At 46.8% G+C, this 17,012-nt stretch overlaps 2 protein-coding genes across 7 annotated transcripts; both read left to right on the forward strand.

The window, feature by feature from the left end:
* Positions 1-1,310: 1,310 nt before the first annotated feature.
* LOC136958669 (ETS-related transcription factor Elf-1-like) lies at positions 1,311-8,547 on the forward strand. 4 transcript variants are annotated; one of them, XM_067252729.1, is made up of 8 exons: positions 1,311-1,449; positions 3,557-4,086; positions 4,200-4,317; positions 5,294-5,401; positions 5,566-5,718; positions 5,956-6,036; positions 6,213-6,405; positions 6,571-8,547. In XM_067252729.1, the coding sequence occupies exons 2-8, from the start codon at positions 4,024-4,026 to the stop codon at positions 7,262-7,264; spliced, it is 1,410 nt and encodes a 469-aa protein (XP_067108830.1). In that variant the 5' UTR covers positions 1,311-1,449; positions 3,557-4,023; the 3' UTR covers positions 7,265-8,547. The 4 variants fall into 4 exon arrangements, with proteins under 4 accessions (XP_067108830.1, XP_067108832.1, XP_067108831.1 ...); XM_067252731.1 differs by lacking the exon at positions 1,311-1,449 and adding an exon at positions 3,305-3,381; XM_067252730.1 differs by lacking the exon at positions 1,311-1,449 and having other exon boundaries at positions 3,414-4,086.
* A 308-nt stretch (positions 8,548-8,855) lies between these two features.
* Positions 8,856-16,833, forward strand: sugt1 (SGT1 homolog, MIS12 kinetochore complex assembly cochaperone). 3 transcript variants are annotated; one of them, XM_067252733.1, is made up of 13 exons: positions 8,856-8,942; positions 9,033-9,078; positions 9,645-9,735; positions 9,873-9,942; positions 10,038-10,108; positions 10,391-10,444; positions 11,225-11,253; positions 11,489-11,514; positions 11,602-11,698; positions 12,561-12,668; positions 15,908-15,998; positions 16,201-16,373; positions 16,583-16,833. In XM_067252733.1, the coding sequence occupies exons 1-13, from the start codon at positions 8,929-8,931 to the stop codon at positions 16,682-16,684; spliced, it is 972 nt and encodes a 323-aa protein (XP_067108834.1). In that variant the 5' UTR covers positions 8,856-8,928; the 3' UTR covers positions 16,685-16,833. The 3 variants fall into 3 exon arrangements, with proteins under 3 accessions (XP_067108834.1, XP_067108835.1, XP_067108836.1); XM_067252734.1 differs by having other exon boundaries at positions 8,860-8,942; positions 9,030-9,078; positions 11,492-11,514; XM_067252735.1 differs by having other exon boundaries at positions 8,862-8,942; positions 9,030-9,078.
* The last annotated feature ends 179 nt before the right edge of the window (positions 16,834-17,012 follow it).

The following is a 17,012-nucleotide window of genomic DNA, read 5'->3' on the forward strand; positions in this document are numbered from 1 at the left end:
GCCTGTTAGCCAAGAGCCTAACACAGCCAAGAGAACACCACGCAAAGGTATGAGAGGTTGGAATTTGCGGTGAGCCCTTTCGCTTTGTAAGGGGGAAGACACACAATAGAACAGGATAATGTAGTCACACCATTGATGCATAACACAGGTTTGATCAGTTTGAAGTTCCTTTGAATGAACATTTGTCAATGTTTGTTCATCAGTTTTCAATCTTGAACAAACATATTTTCAGTTTGATAAACGCACATGGATCCACATCCATGATACGCATTCACACATTTACATTTAGTCATTTAGCAGACGCTCTTATCCAGAGCGACTTACAGTAAAGTACAGGGACATTCCCCATTCCCCCCGAGGCAAGTAGGGTGAAGTGCCTTGCCCAAAGACACAACGTCATTTGACGAGGCCAGGAATCGAACCAACAACCATCTGATTAATAGCCCGATTCCCTAACCGCTCAGCCATCTGACCTCCCTATGCACACATGCACACGTTGTAGTAATAAACCCTCTGCCTCTGTGTCCTCAGCTACTTTATAATAACAATATGGGAGTTTCCTTCTCTTTGAGCCAAACCAACACATTCTTGAACAAGATTATGGATGCTCAATACGCGGAAAGAGAAGAAAAAAACAAGCCAAGATCCCACGATAGTGGAGACAGTTTTTAAGTCTCCTGTTCTCTTATATTCCATCTGATCTACCCCGGAAAGACTTGATTGGATTCTGGACATGCAGACCAAAGCTGACCAATCTCTGTGGTCAAGGGCTCAGTCAATCAGATGAATCAGAGGTTATTTCACTCCCAATCTAGTCAGGAGACAGAGAGGGCCTCCTACAGGCCTTACATTTCAGTCCCTTATTCAACTCCTCTTGGGACAGAACATGTGATGGCACTGCACACACTTTGACCACCAGGGAGCACTAGTGGCTGTGTAATTGTAGAGCAACTACATGTTGATTTTATTCCTGAAGTGTGAGGATATCCAGAATATCCCAGGCAACAGTTGTGTTGCTTTGTATGTATGCATGTGTGTATATGTGTGTGCATGTCTGTGTGTGAGCGTGTCTGTGTGTGCTCTGATCTGATCCCTGGTGCTTTACATTGCAAATAGACCTTTGTTTACCTTTGCTCTTTGCTAACAATGGTTGCTATGAGTAACCTCAACTCAACGGACAGGTAACCAATCAAAAGCCACAGAGGGAGGGGTCTCAGGAGTAAACGGAAGCAGAGCAGTTATTTGTTCGAGCGGGAGAATCTTTCCTCCTAAAAGCTGATCTCGGGTCTGTTAGAAGTGTTTTAGGTTAGGGTTAGTGGTGGATACGCTGATCCTAGCTCAGAGCCAAAAGGCAGCTTGTTTGGTGTCAGTGCGGAGAGAACAATTTCCTGTTCAGACCTGGAAGTTACAGCCAGCTGCTACACAGACACAGCATATCAACAACACAAGGTAAGCCTCTATTCAATTACAGTAGTCTTTCCAAAGATTAATTTATGTTGAGTATCTACTTAAGTAGCTAAGACTCCAGATGATGTAATGACCAGAACAGAGTTCACAGAAACCATGTGGGTGTGGGCTAAAGTGAAAGTGGTTCTGTGTTTCTGTTCAGCATGGTAGTCCCATGATCAATGTTAATCATGTCAAGATCACTTTCTAAATTATAAATATGGACATGTGAGCAGGTGCACACTCACTCACACAATCATACTGTATGCAGGAATATAATCACAACCACCCACCCCGAACCATATTTTGCACACATCATATTTATCAGTGCTAGGTTGGCCAGTTCTAGTTACCCCAAGCAACAGCAGGGGCTTATCATCTCCTCTCTGCTATACTCTTATCTGCCTTGCCTCGCTCACAAACACACACACACACACACACAAACACGCACGTACACACACAAAACACACACACACACACACACTTGGAAATGAGTGTGCTACGGAGCTTATCGGAGTCCTTTGGGGCCTGGCAGCCACTTCACAGACTTGGATGGATCACATGAGTGCGACCATAGAGACAGACCTGTACGACCAGAGACTTAACACAGAGACAATGGAGCCTACTTGTTAGCATTACCTCTGGGGAAACCATCAGGCCTGTGGACATAGAAACAGCTTTGAGCATGTCCAGATGGCTGGCAATGCTGATCTGAGAATCAATGTCCTATAACAGAGGGAGAATTTCATCGTTCCACTATGCACATTTCACTTTCCTCACATTGATGTTGTTTGGGGGCATGTTTGAATTAACAGGAGGCCTAGGACAGATCATTTGAATGTTTTGAGGCCAACGGCTCTTGTGGCATGCGTTCATGTGACCCTAAGATGTCAGCAGAGACAACAATGGCCCTATCAAGAGGAAGTTGGTACTCGTAAACTTGGCAGTGCTTCCTGTTTGATAAATGCCTTGCTCATGTCTTGTTTTCAGTCTCACTTACACCACATGCAGAAAAACACAAAAAACTCATGCAAGCATTCACAAACACACCTGCACACACATACATGCACACATACTACATCCCAAGACTAAGCAAAACATGCTTGGGAAGCTAAGATGACAACCTAGTTCAACCAGCATGAGTCTTTCTCTCCTCTCGTTGCAAAGATGTATATGAGCTAAGAGAGTCCCTTCTTAGCCCTCACAGGAGGAGGGGCTTAGGCAGACACAGGTGTGTAGCATGATAATGTGTCGTCATGGTACTGTGGCACTGTAATTTGAGATCTCTGGCAGAGATGTCTTGCTATGAACAACAACAGCAGGAACAGGATTTTCAGGTACTAACCCTAAACCACGAATCCCATGCAAGCATCAATCACGTCACCATGGAGACAGCATGACAGGAAGTAGGAGGAGAGAATAATTGAGGTGGTGTAACTGAACCAGGGAGGGATGGAAAAGAAGGACAGAGAAGGAGCGTTTAATTGGTGGAGAGGTGGCAGATCAATCAATTGAAGAATGGACTGGACATAGTGTTAGAAAACAGGAGAGGATGAGACGAGAGGAGGAGAAGGGATGAGATAAGATAAGCAGAAGGGTGCATGGACATGGTAACAACAGGGCACGTAGGAAGATTAAAGGAAAGAAGAGTATTAGAGGGAAAGTAAGAATACCAAGCACACGTCCACTCACTGTAAGCCTACATAGATAGAAAGTAGAAGTGGGAAAGTGCATGGTGAATGTGCAGCCTTATTTGAGCCCATACAGCTGCTGATGTTTGACTTTTCCCTTCCTCGTACACATGCGCACGCCCACACATACGCATGTACTGGACAAAAAACACACACTGCGATGCAGACCGGATGCCTACTTCCTGTTGCTAGTTTGGCCTGTTTTAGAAGGCAGATAAGAACTGTGCTGTGAAGTGAAGAGGGGGTAGGGGTGCTGTCTACTCTGTTTGGGCAAACCTCCTAAAGGAAACTATAAACATTTTTGCCAAATATAACAGCGCTGAGCATATGAATGTGACACACATGCTGAAATGTCACGAAAATGTAACTGTCGTTTTTTTCTCCCTCTCTTTCTCTCTCTCTGCTTCTCTTTTTGTCAGGTTCAGACCACAGGGCCGTTTGGCAGGCTCCACTTCCTCATTGTCAACAGAAACTGAGAGCAAGACAAGAGAGAACAAATAACTGTGACACCTGTCTCTGTTCAACGCCTACACATTTGACCTGTTACAGTTAACTGTGTGCAGCAGGACTTCCCTCATCACAAGCAACCTGGTGTACGCAGACTTGACAGACTAACCTGGAGTGTGGATCATAAGTTGGACAGTTACTGCCAGAAATGTACTAAGAAACTTACCGCAAGGTAAGGTTAGATTCAAGGACACTGAAACAGTCAGGGCGGAAAAACTGGAACCTCTGGTTCAGTGGAACACAACCTTATCTGATTGTGCTCTGGAACGTGAGGACTTCTGCAGTGGTATCATCATAAATACAATCCAGTTCTACACCTATGGGTACGCTGAGATTATGTCACCATAGAGTTGTTTAATTGTGTTCTGAAAAATTAAACATGCTGCAGCAGACAGAGCTCATCTTTGAGTATGCCAGTGACCGTGTCAACAATGGACCTCAGGTAAGAGTGGCTTGTTCTTCAAGTGTGTGTGTGTTTGTGTGTGCGTGTGACCTTTTGCACTTGTGTTAGCATATCTGTATATTTACTGCATCAGTTGTCTACCTGTTTTACAGCTTGAGGAGCATTCTGCGTTCCCTGCAGTGATTGTAGAACAGGTCCCCCACGCACATCTACTCTCCTACTCAGGCCTGGTCTGTGAGCAAACACACTCTGACGTCCATCCACTCTCAGGTAACTCTAACTCACACTCAACCACTGAAAGGCACACTCTTGCCTTACAACAGTTTGGTTGAATGAATTGTAATTCAAGAGTTCCATTATGTTTTACCTTGATTAGGTGAGGATCTACGTATGCGTACCGGTGTTGTACCTAGAACAGCGACCCCTGGTCGGTTTTGATAGGTTACCGATTTCGGTACAACACCGGAATCCTCTTGACATGAACCACCCCCTCAAAATGCAGGAAGTCAAACAAAACATTCCTAGCTGCTCAGACAGTGCTAGCTAGCTAGCTACGTAGCTAGTGCTTGAACATTAGCTTTAAGTTGGCCACTGTTTCTGGAATGTAGAGTTTACCTAATCTATCCACAGTAGCTACATTAAAGCCATCTGCAAAAGTGAGTGTTGTCATTAATGTATAATCCATCGGTATCAAACGTTAAATTTTTTCAGACATTTATCAGTCAACTAATTGTAACAATTACAGTAACAGCTAACTAGCTAACTAACATACTGTTTTTACCTAGCTAGCTAAAGTAATAGCTGGATCGCAGATTATTTTATAAGCCAAGTTTAATCAGCGTTTAGTAAAGCCAATTGCATGTAGTCTACAACTAATAAAACTAGAGTTTTCTAGAGCTAACTATCAAGCAAATTACGGTACTGCTATTAAATACCCTTTTTCGCTACATGGCTGGATAGCTGGCATAGTTGGGTATCTGTCATGTTCTGGCTAACTTGCTTTAACCTGGTGAACCTTTGTCTTTGTTAGACAGTGGAGTGCAAACTTGTTTGGTAGCTAGCTACTAGTACCTGGGTACAACTTAAAAACAGCTGGCAATAAGTGCCCTACAGTTCCCTCCAAATTCCTTCCAAAGGTCTTACATATCACTGCAGTAGTCCTGCACTCCGTGTATTTACGCTGTCTCTCTTCTCTGCTCTCTTATTATCTCTCTCCGGCCTGTCTTGTCTGCCTTTCTTCATGCAGTGGAGGGGTGTGAGAGTGGGGATGAAGAAACCATGGAGACACTGGTTGCTGCTGAGACTATCCTGAACATGGATTCTACTGACACTCTCCTGGAGCAACAGCACTACTGTAAGTCAAACACACACACACACACACACACACACACATACCTATCTATAGATCTAAACATCTGGAATTTTATTGGTAAAAAATATAATGCCTTCCACTACCACCTAATTATTAACTTTTTATTTCATTCAATTTTAATATTGTTCCAATCCTCCCCCTGCCAGCCCAAATGTTTGTGCCACTTCTTGGGGATGTCATCACCGCTCCTGTTACCCAGGTGACCGTGTCAGCAGAGGGGATTGTGGGAGCTGTGGACCAGCCTCAGTGGTTCACATCCCCTGTGGAGAATGTTGTGGTGCAGCCACAAAAGAGGAGAGGTCAGTTTTTTTTGTTGTTGTGCACAGGATGAACAGGACTACAAACCTACATTATTAGTTTTAAAACATGTGCTCGTTCTTTAGTTTCATCACTCGCTTTTTACATTTACATTTAGTCATTTAGCAGACGCTCTTGGCATGACCAGGAATCGAACTGGCAACCTTCGGATTACTAGCCCGATTCCCTCACCACTCAGCCAACTGACTCCCAGTTTTTAACCACACTGTCTGTTACAGGGAGGAAACCTCGACACAGCAGGCCTGAATCACCAACCCCTGACATCATAGTGAAGAGGAGCAAGTATAAATACAAAAAAGGTATTCTCTCCTCCCTCCATATCTCCTGTCTCACTAATTCTCTCTAAGACATACAACAAACTCCCTCTATGTTTAAATGGTCTCATCTGGTTTGTGTCTGTCTCCCTTCTCTCCTGGGGAGCTACTGCACCGCCCATCTCTTTGTGTGTGTGTGTGTGTGTGTGTTTGTGTGTCAGGCAACACGTTATACCTGTGGCAATTCCTGATGGAGCTACTCCAGGATAGGCAAGCCTGCCCCCGCTACATCAAATGGACCAATCCCCATGCAGGAATCTTCAAGCTGGTCAACTCAAAGGCTGTGGCCAGACTCTGGGGAAAACACAAGAATAAACCAGACATGAACTATGAGACCATGGGCAGAGCCCTCAGGTTGGATACATTTGATTTTATGTTGTTGATCTGTGATGGCTGTGCAACAGATATCAAAGTATTGCTTGTGTGTGTGTGCGCGCGCGCATGTGTATGCATTTGTGCACTGACTTGTGTGTGTGTGCGTGTGCAGTTTGGTAATACTACTGCTCTGTGCTCATTCAGGTATTATTACCAGCGAGGTATCCTAAACAAGGTGGAGGGCCAGAGGCTGGTCTACCAGTTCACCTCGCTGCCTGAAGACATGGTCTACATCACTGATGGTAAAGAAGAAGCTGATAATGATGATAAAGAAGAGGAGGAGGAGGATAATAGTGATGACGACGCAATCTGTGACAACCCAGAGGACAGTTCTTCTAGTGATGATGGAGGTTCCTATGAGCATTCACCCCCAGCCTCTAGACCTGTCCACCATCCTGGCCGAAAGACCTCCACCAGAACAAGGGAAACGAAACCTCCGGGCCAGCCCAGATCAAGGCCTCGCCCCCCTGCCTCTGCCTCAGCACCAGCCCAGCGCGCTACGGTCCTCAGGTCCACAGGGGACAGTCTGATCCAGCAGAGGCATTTGCCCATCGTGTCTGCTGAGATGCTGCGGACTCTACAGAACCTCGAGAGAGTCCAGTCTCTGCAGCCAGGCGGCCACGCGTCTGTCTTCAAAACCGCTCAACTGCTCGGGAGTCTTTGTGAGAAACAAGCCTCTAGTAGCAATAAAACAGAAGGTCAGCATGGGGTGATACAGGTGCTGAACCACCCTGATGGGACTACTGCCACAGACGAGAAGCTAGTCTCTAAACAGCCTGCCAGCCAGCCTCAGATAGTGACCCTGCAGCTAGCACCCCTCACTAGTTTTGACCAATAAAAACACAGGCAGCAGTCTCAGGACTAACTCAGTATGCCCTGTCAGACTGTCAGTGCCTTGTCATCAGGGCAACATCAACCCAACAACAAAATTGCCTGTGACAATAACTTTCTGATTGGGAGTCCCTCTAGAGAGTTACAATCTTAGAAGTCTTTGTGCCCTTATAGACGCCATTAGAAGTTATTAGATCTTCAACCAGAGACCAAAAACATGCACTGGAATCTACAGCCACTCTGCAGAAATGTATAGCTGTTTCTGCTTGCACTTCATCTCCATTGTATGGGAGCTTATACTCTGATCAATACACTGTTATATTTTCTTTCTTTCTCTCAACCCCCCCCCCCACACACACACACACACACTTCACATTTGCCTTGAACATTGCCTTGCACTAATTGTAATACACACCCTGTCCCTGTCCCTTCTTCCACCTTTCCTTGTGCTTCAGACCGACCTGATGCAACTCTTAACCAAAGACATTCCAGATCAGTTTAATGTGGGCCACTGTACTGTTTTGAATAGCATGCTTGGTACAAAGGTATCTATAGAACAGGATTAAACAAACCTGAAGAAAACACACCAGCTGCATTCTAAACCGGTTCTTCTTGATATGCATTCCACAGACTAACATTATGAATGTTGTTAATGGATACAAGTTGTGTCGTGTAGAAATCATAAACTAGAAATCTACCAATCACCAGTGCCTTGGGAACATTTCTCATGAATGACAATCAACAAACAAAAAAAGGGATATAGACCAAACCTGTCCTATATACTTATTTTAATGTATCTTAATGTTAGCATTTCTGCACTCAATACTGTTCTATTATGACTGTAAATATACTTACTCCACCATATATTTCTTTATGTATTTATGTGTTTTGTCTTATATATACTTTTTGTGAACTTGTGCAACTTTATATTGTTGACACTTGCCAGCTGTCTCTCAGGATTGTAAAATGTTGTTTCCGCACATACTCCCACCCAAACTTAATTGTCTATGCAAGGAGTAAGAATAAATTACAGAAAAGTGTATTGTTTTGATTTTTACCTCCTTGGTCTTAAATTTGTTGCTAGGATTCAGACAAGTGAATTCTACCAAGATCTATGGACCATTTTACAAATAAAATTAAACGTCTAACTAGGGTACTGCCCTTGCAATTGTCTGTGCTCACAATTAAATGTATTTGTGGTGGAGTTATAAAGGTAAACGCGTACCATTCTTTTTGTTGTATACAATGTGTTAATTTGTCTAATTTGATAATAAAAAAAATATTTGGGAAGATTCTTATTTACATTGTTATACAGATACTAGGAATTTGATTTGGTATTCTCCATGCAGGCTATAGCATCACAAATAGACAACAAGACAAAACTGAGAAAAAAAAATACAAGGACCGATAGTACCAGTATGAGCAAAATAATAAATAAGAATGGAGGTAGTGCAACAATAGTAATAAAGTTAAATAAAGTGCCATAACACATATTGTGTCGTATGTAGCACTCCATGTCGGTAGGTGGCAGCATTATATTATTACTTTGTTTTCTAGCTACTGTAGGAACTAGGTATACCACTGCTGACAGGCAAGACCGTTGCTAACAGTTCGTTTTGCCATCCAGAACTTTCTACTGTCCATTCACGACACAATATTTTAGCTAGACCCATGGCTACCGAACGGCAAGTTTATCCAAATAATTTTAGTAACTGTTTATGTACCTTTGATTTCATTCAGCAAGATAATTGTGGCTCTTTTTTCGTTTCTAGCAGTTTCCCAGATAGCTGCATAGATGAGGACCCCCAGAAAGCTTTGGAGGTAAACATCAGCTAGCTAATGCTAGCTACCGTATGTTAGAAAGCTGGCTAGCTAGCCTAGTTCTTAAACAGTTAATTTACATTTGCTAACATTTACAACCTGCTAACTAGAGTGCACACATGTTAAACATTGAGCAAATGATTATGCTCGCAACATGTTACTACTAGCTAGCTAGTACAGCGAGTGCTATTTTGGTTGAGACTACGAATTTAAAGATTTCTACCTGCTTGCATATGTTTACTATCCAAACTCCAACTAGCTATCAACTGTTTGTTTTCAGGGTTAAGGGATGTCAAGAATGTAAATATTATCACCCATATGCAGCGGACATAATCATCCGGTATTAGGTAGCTAGCCAAGACAGCTACTTTAAAAATACCACCAGTAATTATTTGAAATAGATCGGGTGAGCTAGTTAGCTCTAGCTGAATGTCAACGAACTGACACGCTTTCAATCTACACTTGCCATTGTAGGCATATCATCCATCGGCAGACTCCCACATCTAAACTGTGCTTGCGATCCTAATCACTGATCTCGATGTATGTAAATGTATGTTTTCATTCAGGAGCTGAATGAAGCCTTGTTGGGAAATCCTGATAATGCTGAGTGGTTTTGCCAACGAGCCTATGCCCACCTACTTCTCAAAAACTACAGTTGTAAGTATTTTCCCAGGCTCCCACCAACTCATGCTTAAAAGCTGTGGATGTTGGACTGTAACGACTGACTGCTCCATGACACAATCATTACAAACTGAAGTAGTATGTATATGTGCATGATGTCACTGCTGTTGTAGGTGCTGCCAACGATTCCAAGAAAGCTCAACTGCTACAGCCCAGCCTTGCACTTGCCTTCATGCGAACAGGGTGAGTGAGCGATCAAGCGATTCAATTGACCTTCGGTGAAAACACTTTTTTTGTTAAAATTTGTTCTCTATGTCTCTGCGCTTTTCACCCTGCAGAATAGCAGAGTACCACCTCAACCACTATGAGTCCTCACACGAGGCCTTCACCCAGGGACACCAGCTGAATGGTGAGACCAGACAGAAATCCTGTGTACAGCACAGATACATGCCTGTATCAGACCCAGCCCTCAACCATGGCTACAAAATCAGCCAGGTTGGGGGAAACATGCGAGAGAGCCCCATCAATGCAAACTTAAATGCAATCCAAAATTGCCATGTTGGTTCCAGGCATTTCTGTCGACAGCTGTCAACATCAAGTCTATGACATCATGTCTGATTCATAATTCTAAGTATGGAAGAAAGTGGCAAATAGCCCCTTAAGGTTTGTTTTCTCTGTCTGCACCCCACAGATTCAGACAAAGATTTTGAAGTTTGGATCCAGCGCTGTGAAGAAATGATGGGGAGTAAGTGGGACAGACGTACATATACATATATGTGTGTGTGGATGGAGCTGGCATGTTGCTTTGGTCTAGAACATTTACATAACTCCCTGAAAGTGTAACACATACACCCGAATATGACCTCTGTGTTGTGTTAATGCATTCTCAAAATTGTCAAGTGAACTCCAAAAAACATTCTTATGCAATCACACACACCTCGGTTATCCTCAGCATAGGCCCAGTGCCCCTTTCATGCGCTTAATGATGCTGTTTACTAGTAACCCACTAACTGGCTGCTTCTCCATGCTTCTGCTTCACACCCCCACACACATCAAAACACACACACACACACCATCTTCATTCCCCACCAGTGTGCTCCCATCACTTCTCCATTTCAAAGGCGACCTCATTTACGCAACATTATCACTCCCTCTCCCCGGCTCCTTGCATCTCGGTCTCTCACCCATTCCCGTCTCGGTAATGAAAGCAGTAAATAATGTATGATAGCTGGTTTGTAAACGGTGATCAGGCCTGTTAGGGCTCACAGGGCTTTTCATGGGCGTGGATGGACCAGTAAACAAACTGGTGGTTGTCATCCTAAGAGAGCGGTGTGTGTGTCGGTGTGACTTTATGTACGTGTTTCCATTGGTGTGTATGGAAGCATGCTTGTGCAATACGAGCATAGATTATTGGACGCAAGTTTAGTATCTGTCTGGTGGGACTAGGACACATCCAGCTATTCCAGGATGTAATGTTTTGGTGTGTGTATGTGTGTGTAATAAATGGTCATCTCTCCTCTTCCAGAACAGAGTCTGAACGGCAATGCCAACATGGTGAGTGCTGCGCTTGCCTCCGCTCTCCCTACACCACTTGGGGGCGCTGTTGATCTCAGCATCTCCAGATCAGGCTCGCCCACACTACTGGGAAAAAAAACCTCCTCTGGGATCCCTTTGTGTCTCTGTCATCTGTTTGTTTTTGTCCATCTTTTCATCTAACTTGTTATCCCCTCTCTCTCTCTCTCTCTCTCTCTCTCTCTCTCTATCTCTCTGGGATGACTGGATGCTACAGCAGCCATCTGCTGCACCACCGGCGAAGTAAGTAGACTGATCGTGACCTGCTGATTAGGCATGTTTGATCCAGCCACCTGACCACATGTGGTTGTGTGTGTGTGTTTCCCTCAGACACGACTGGTACCAAACAGAGTCCCAGGTCATTGTCACCATCATGGTGAAGAACGCCCAAAAGGACGCGGTCTTGGTCAGCTTTGCGGAGAAAGAGGTACACGAGTAACACTACATACACACAGTCTCTTTGGCAGAAAAATGTGAAGAATATATAAGATGGAGATGAGGAGAGCCATATAGATGTTCTGTTTCTGGAACTTGTAGAGAAAGCTTTATGGGATAGCCTTCGGCTTGCACTGGGGGTAGATGAAACGGGCATCTCTCTTGTCTCACACACACACTTAAAACGCGCACACACCCATTCCCTGTGGCCATGCCTCCAGCAGTGCCTTGAAGAAGGCGCCCCCAAGCACAGATCCTGGGAATACCCTTCCAAATGTTGCCACCCCTAAGTGTCATATCAGCACTGCAGGAAAGCCTTCAGAGGGAAAATGCACAAACAGCAGCGCTCTGTGTTTCCCCTTCCTGAGGGGTGACTAGAGGGAAACCAGGGTCTCTTAACCTCACTCTGAAGGCAAGGTACAACTGTGTACCCCTACATGACAGATCTTTACTCCACCACGGTGGTGCAGATACACTAGGCTTGTGTGTGTTTTGTGTGCGGGCCAGAGACTGACACTTAGCCTCCTATGAATGGGAGAGATGCTAGACCTGTCAGCCTGTCCCTCCAAAAGAGTGATAGACACTTGTGCTGTTAGCGGCTGTCTCACCCCCCCCCCCTCCCCTCCCCTGCCCCATGGGGACAGTGTGTCCCTGCCGTCACACTTCCCTGAGACCAGCACACGCAGGGACAAGGGGACTCCTCTGCCATAGTGCACTGCAAATGTCAAGTGCATTTTTACCAGGATTCTTCTTGGCTCGGCGTCCTACATCAAAAGGACGAGTGTCGACGTGTGAAACGCAGTGTGTGTGTGTCTTGTAACGCGTGCGTCTGTGTGTGTTTCTCCCCCTCGTAGTTGTCCGCCAACATCCGGCTGGCGTCGGGGGAGGATTTGGGCCTGAGCTTTCACCTCTTGCATCCCATCGTGCCTCAGCAGAGCACCTTTAAGATCCTCTCCACCAAGGTACCCGCCCTCCCCGACGCTCCTCTGGCAGCTCTCAGCAGCTCTGTGGCTTTTAAAACCCGCCAACACAGCCACTCCACTGTGTCTGGGTCGCTCCGCTGGTGTCCTCTGTCCAGTGCAGAGGCTGCAGCGTTGAAACCACATCCAGAGGTATACACGGCGATACACATCCAGAAACATCTAGAAAATCCTGCCAACTGCTAGCAAAACTCCAAAAAACCCAGTTTCCACTTGAGAAAGGTAGTCCCACCCCTCCCCACACACACACACACACACACACACATACACACATACCCACACACACACACATACACACACATACACACATACACACATACCCACACACACACACATACACACACACACACACACATACAGCGGCCGTTCTCACACACTCTCTCTCTATCTCCCCCCTCGCCATGGCAACAGTAGACACCGCATACCAGAGGTGCACGTGTGCTGAAGCTTAAACAAGAGCCCAGTCTTAGAGACAGGGGAGGAGTCTGCCCTAGACACACACACACACACACCTTAAATACACACACACACATATTCGCACAAGAGCGCAGCCTTAAAGGGAGAAGGGGATGGAGAGGCAGAGGGAGGTGGAGAAGAGAGAGTTCAAGCCCCCCCTCTCTCCCTTCTCTCCCCCCCCCTCCCTCCCTCCCCACAAAGCCCTGTCTGTTCCCTGGTCCACCGGGCTCCTGGGGTACGCACGGCCTTGCTGCCCACACACACACACTTACCTTGCATAAGACACTTCAACCCAATATTAAAACACATATGATGGTAAGCGAATTCCTTGTTTTGCATTGTGCAATTGGGCCAGTTTAAAAGCTCATTTGACTTTTTCGGGTGTGCGTGCGTGTGAGAGAGAGAGCGAGAGTCTGTGTGTAATAGCCATCCATGTTACAGTGCCATACAGACAGACGCCAGGGAAGAGAACGCTCCGTGTTGTTTGCTGCTGCTGTGAGCTGAGCAGGCAGCCTCATGAGAGGGGGCTCTTCTCTGCCAGCAGTCGACCGGGGACGGCCCCCTCAGAGAGCAGCCGGGAGAAGCAGTCACAACAACGGCCCCGTCCTCCCAGGCTGCTGGTTAATGCAGCAGTTTACCATGTTGTTCTCCGGTCGCCAGCTCTGTCCCTGGCTCCGCTACCTGGAACAGGGGCCCTTCACCCCCCCCCCCCCCCCTTTCCCAGGGTTAGCGCTTCGCTTGTCTGCTCTCTTTAAAGTCACCCGAGAAGGGGAAGGCTCAGCCTGTGCACACACACACACACACTGTATGTGCTCACGCACACACGCGCAAAGCTCTTAACACACTTGTGCCATCTTGGCAGAATGTCGGTGTTCCCTAAGGTTGTGTACGCGTGTGTGCGTGAGATTGTGTTCTGTGTGTGTGTGTGTGTGTGTGTATATATGTGTGTTCCAGTTTGTGTGTCCTCTCACATTCTTGTCAGTGCTGCCCTATTTGACCTCCTCCTGTCTTCAACCACGACAGACTTTCTAACCCCTGGGGTCACCACGACAACAGGGAGCCAATTACATACCAGCATGTTTGATCAAAGCAGACGGCTACGCGCCGCACACACACGCTCTCTCACTGACACACACACACACACCCTCTCACTGACACACATGCTCTCTCACTGACACACACACACACACACTCTCTCACTGACACACACACACTCTTCTCATTTCTAACTCATCTCCTCTTGCGGAATAGATAACACGTCGGCTCCCACTTTAATTTCCACGCCTGTCAGTGTCTGAGGATGTTTATGTATTTCTTTATTTATTTTGTGTGTTTATTTGAGTTTGTTTTGAAACCCGTGGTGATTGAAAGTAGGAGAGGCATACGAGGAAGGGCAGAGGGGACGGGGGGTAGGGACACGTGGGACTTCAGACACGGGACTGAACTCCCTGTGTGTGTGCGTGCGTGTGTGCGTGCGTGTATGTGTGTGTGTGTGTGTAGCCCCTGGGGTCCTGTGGGTGGTGGCCCTGTATGTGGCAGTGCTGTCACATCCCTTTAAGAGACAACGCCTCGCCTGTCACACACACACACATACCCTCACACACACACATACACAGACGTGCGGCGCCTTCCCTGTCACGTCCCTTTACAGCCAGAAGACACAGATGTGGCAGCAGATTAATGTTGGATGGCCTCGTATCACGCGCGCACACACACACAGAGCATGGTCACAGCATGGGTTTTCATTTGGTTATCAGCACACATGCAAAAGCACAGAGGACAGGGTATTTGTCAGTCTCTACACACACACACACACACCTGCATCAACAGCACTGATTCAGCAAAGCACAGAGACGACAGCCATGCTGTAATATGTTCTAGAAGCACCTGTACCATCCCGACATTGCTCTGCACCATCTCCTAACCTCTGTAGAATGAGACCATAGGGAACATCTTGCAGTGATCATATTGGCTTCTAGAACCAATCTCCTGTTCCTTCCCATCTGTCTCCTCTCTCTGTTTCCTTTTCTCCATACCTCTCTCCTGTGTCCCATCACCCTCATGAATGAATCATCTTATTGCCCAACAGAGCAGAAATGCTGTTTAATTTCACCGACACAGTGCTGGTTGTTCACAGACACGCACACACACTCACTGCTGGTACAGCCACACCATAACGGGGGGTTAAGAACTCGGTGTATTGCGTGTCTCACTGGCATGTGCCCTGTCGATCCTGCTCAGCATCTCGTGTGTGTGTGTGAGAGAGAGAGAGAGGGTGTAGGTGTGTGTCCGCGTCCTCTTCCCACCTCCAAATTCTGTTCTTCCTCTCCATTCTTGCCTCGTCCCATGTTCTGTTCTGCTGTAATGATCTGTTCTAGATGCTGTTGCGGGCAAAAGTAGGAGTGCACACACACACACATATATACACATATACAGACAGGCCCCTCTGGCTGACAGACATCTCGTTAGTGCTCTGTGTCTGTCAGTAAGGTTTGAGATTGAGCTGTGCCCCCGCATACCCCAGCATCTCTGCCTATCACACACACACCACGGCCGAGATGGAGGCTCACTGTCAAGGCCTTCATTATGATGTGTCATTCTAAGCGTCCTATATAGAGAGCGACATGTAATATCACTCTAATAGGGTTAGGTTTGATTTGTTAGCACGTCACCGGCTGCTACGACAGCGAACGGGGGAAGGGTTTCATCTCTTTCCCTCGCTCTTCCTCTGTTTTCTCTCCCCCCCCCCCCCCCCCCTCTCCCAGGTGGAGATCAAGATGAAGAAGACTGAAGCAATCAGGTGGGAGAAGCTGGAGGGAGAGGGACAGGAGCCCAACATCAAACACTTCACCCCCAGTGAGTACCCCCCCCCCCCCCCCCCCCCCCGCTCGGCTTCTCTATCTGCCTCTGGATCAGCAGGCGTCAGGAGCCGTGCTCCTCCATGACCACAGTGCACGCCTTCAGAACGGCCTGCCCGGCTCAGTCTAGCTAACCTGCGTCTATGAAGGCGTATGGGCGTGGAGGCGCATGGTGATGCCGGTGTGTGCGTCTCTTCCAGACCAGTACCCTTCGTCCTCCCACTACACGCGCAACTGGGACAAGGTGGTGGTGGACATCAAGGAGGAGGAGAAGAAGGAGAAGCTGGAGGGCGATGCGGCGCTCAACAACCTCTTCCAGCAGATCTACACGGACGGGACGGACGAGGTCAAGCGGGCCATGAACAAGTCCTTTGTGAGTCCACGCGTGCGCGCGCCACACGCACACACTTGATTGCGGATTCACAAGCTAAGCAGTTATCGATGCTGTCGAGTTAAGGATATTTGTTCTCGTTTCAATGGATATCAATCGTGCATTTCATGAAATACGGTGTGTGACTTTTATTTTGGCCTAAACCCCATTCCCCCCTCCTGCCCCCCCCCCTCTCCTCCTACCTCCTTCAGATGGAGTCAGGTGGTACAGTCCTGAGCACCAACTGGACTGACGTGGGGAAGAGAAAAGTAGACATGAGTCCTCCTGATGATGTTGAATGGAAGAAGTACTGAACTGAGCTACTCCTCCCCCCCTTCTCTGCCTCTAACAGACTCCCCCTTCTCTGCCTCTAACAGACTCCCGCCAGTCCCTTCTCTGCCTCTAACAGACTCCCCCTTCTCTGCCTCTAACAGACTCCCACCAGTCCCCTCCAAACCCCCCGACCCCCACCTCCCACTCCAGGCCCATCTACCAATATTGGTTTTAGAGATTCTGCGTGTCTCTCAGCCCCAGTCCAGAGGACTAGTGTTGAACCCTTCTCCTAATCCACTCTCATAGATAACTGACAGGCTCTTTTATCTATCAGCTCTGGAACAACAGTATTTCGCTAACATTCTGGAG

The sequence above is a fragment of the Osmerus mordax genome, chromosome 16 (assembly GCF_038355195.1).
Source record: "Osmerus mordax isolate fOsmMor3 chromosome 16, fOsmMor3.pri, whole genome shotgun sequence".
NCBI classification, from domain to species: domain Eukaryota; kingdom Metazoa; phylum Chordata; class Actinopteri; order Osmeriformes; family Osmeridae; genus Osmerus; species Osmerus mordax.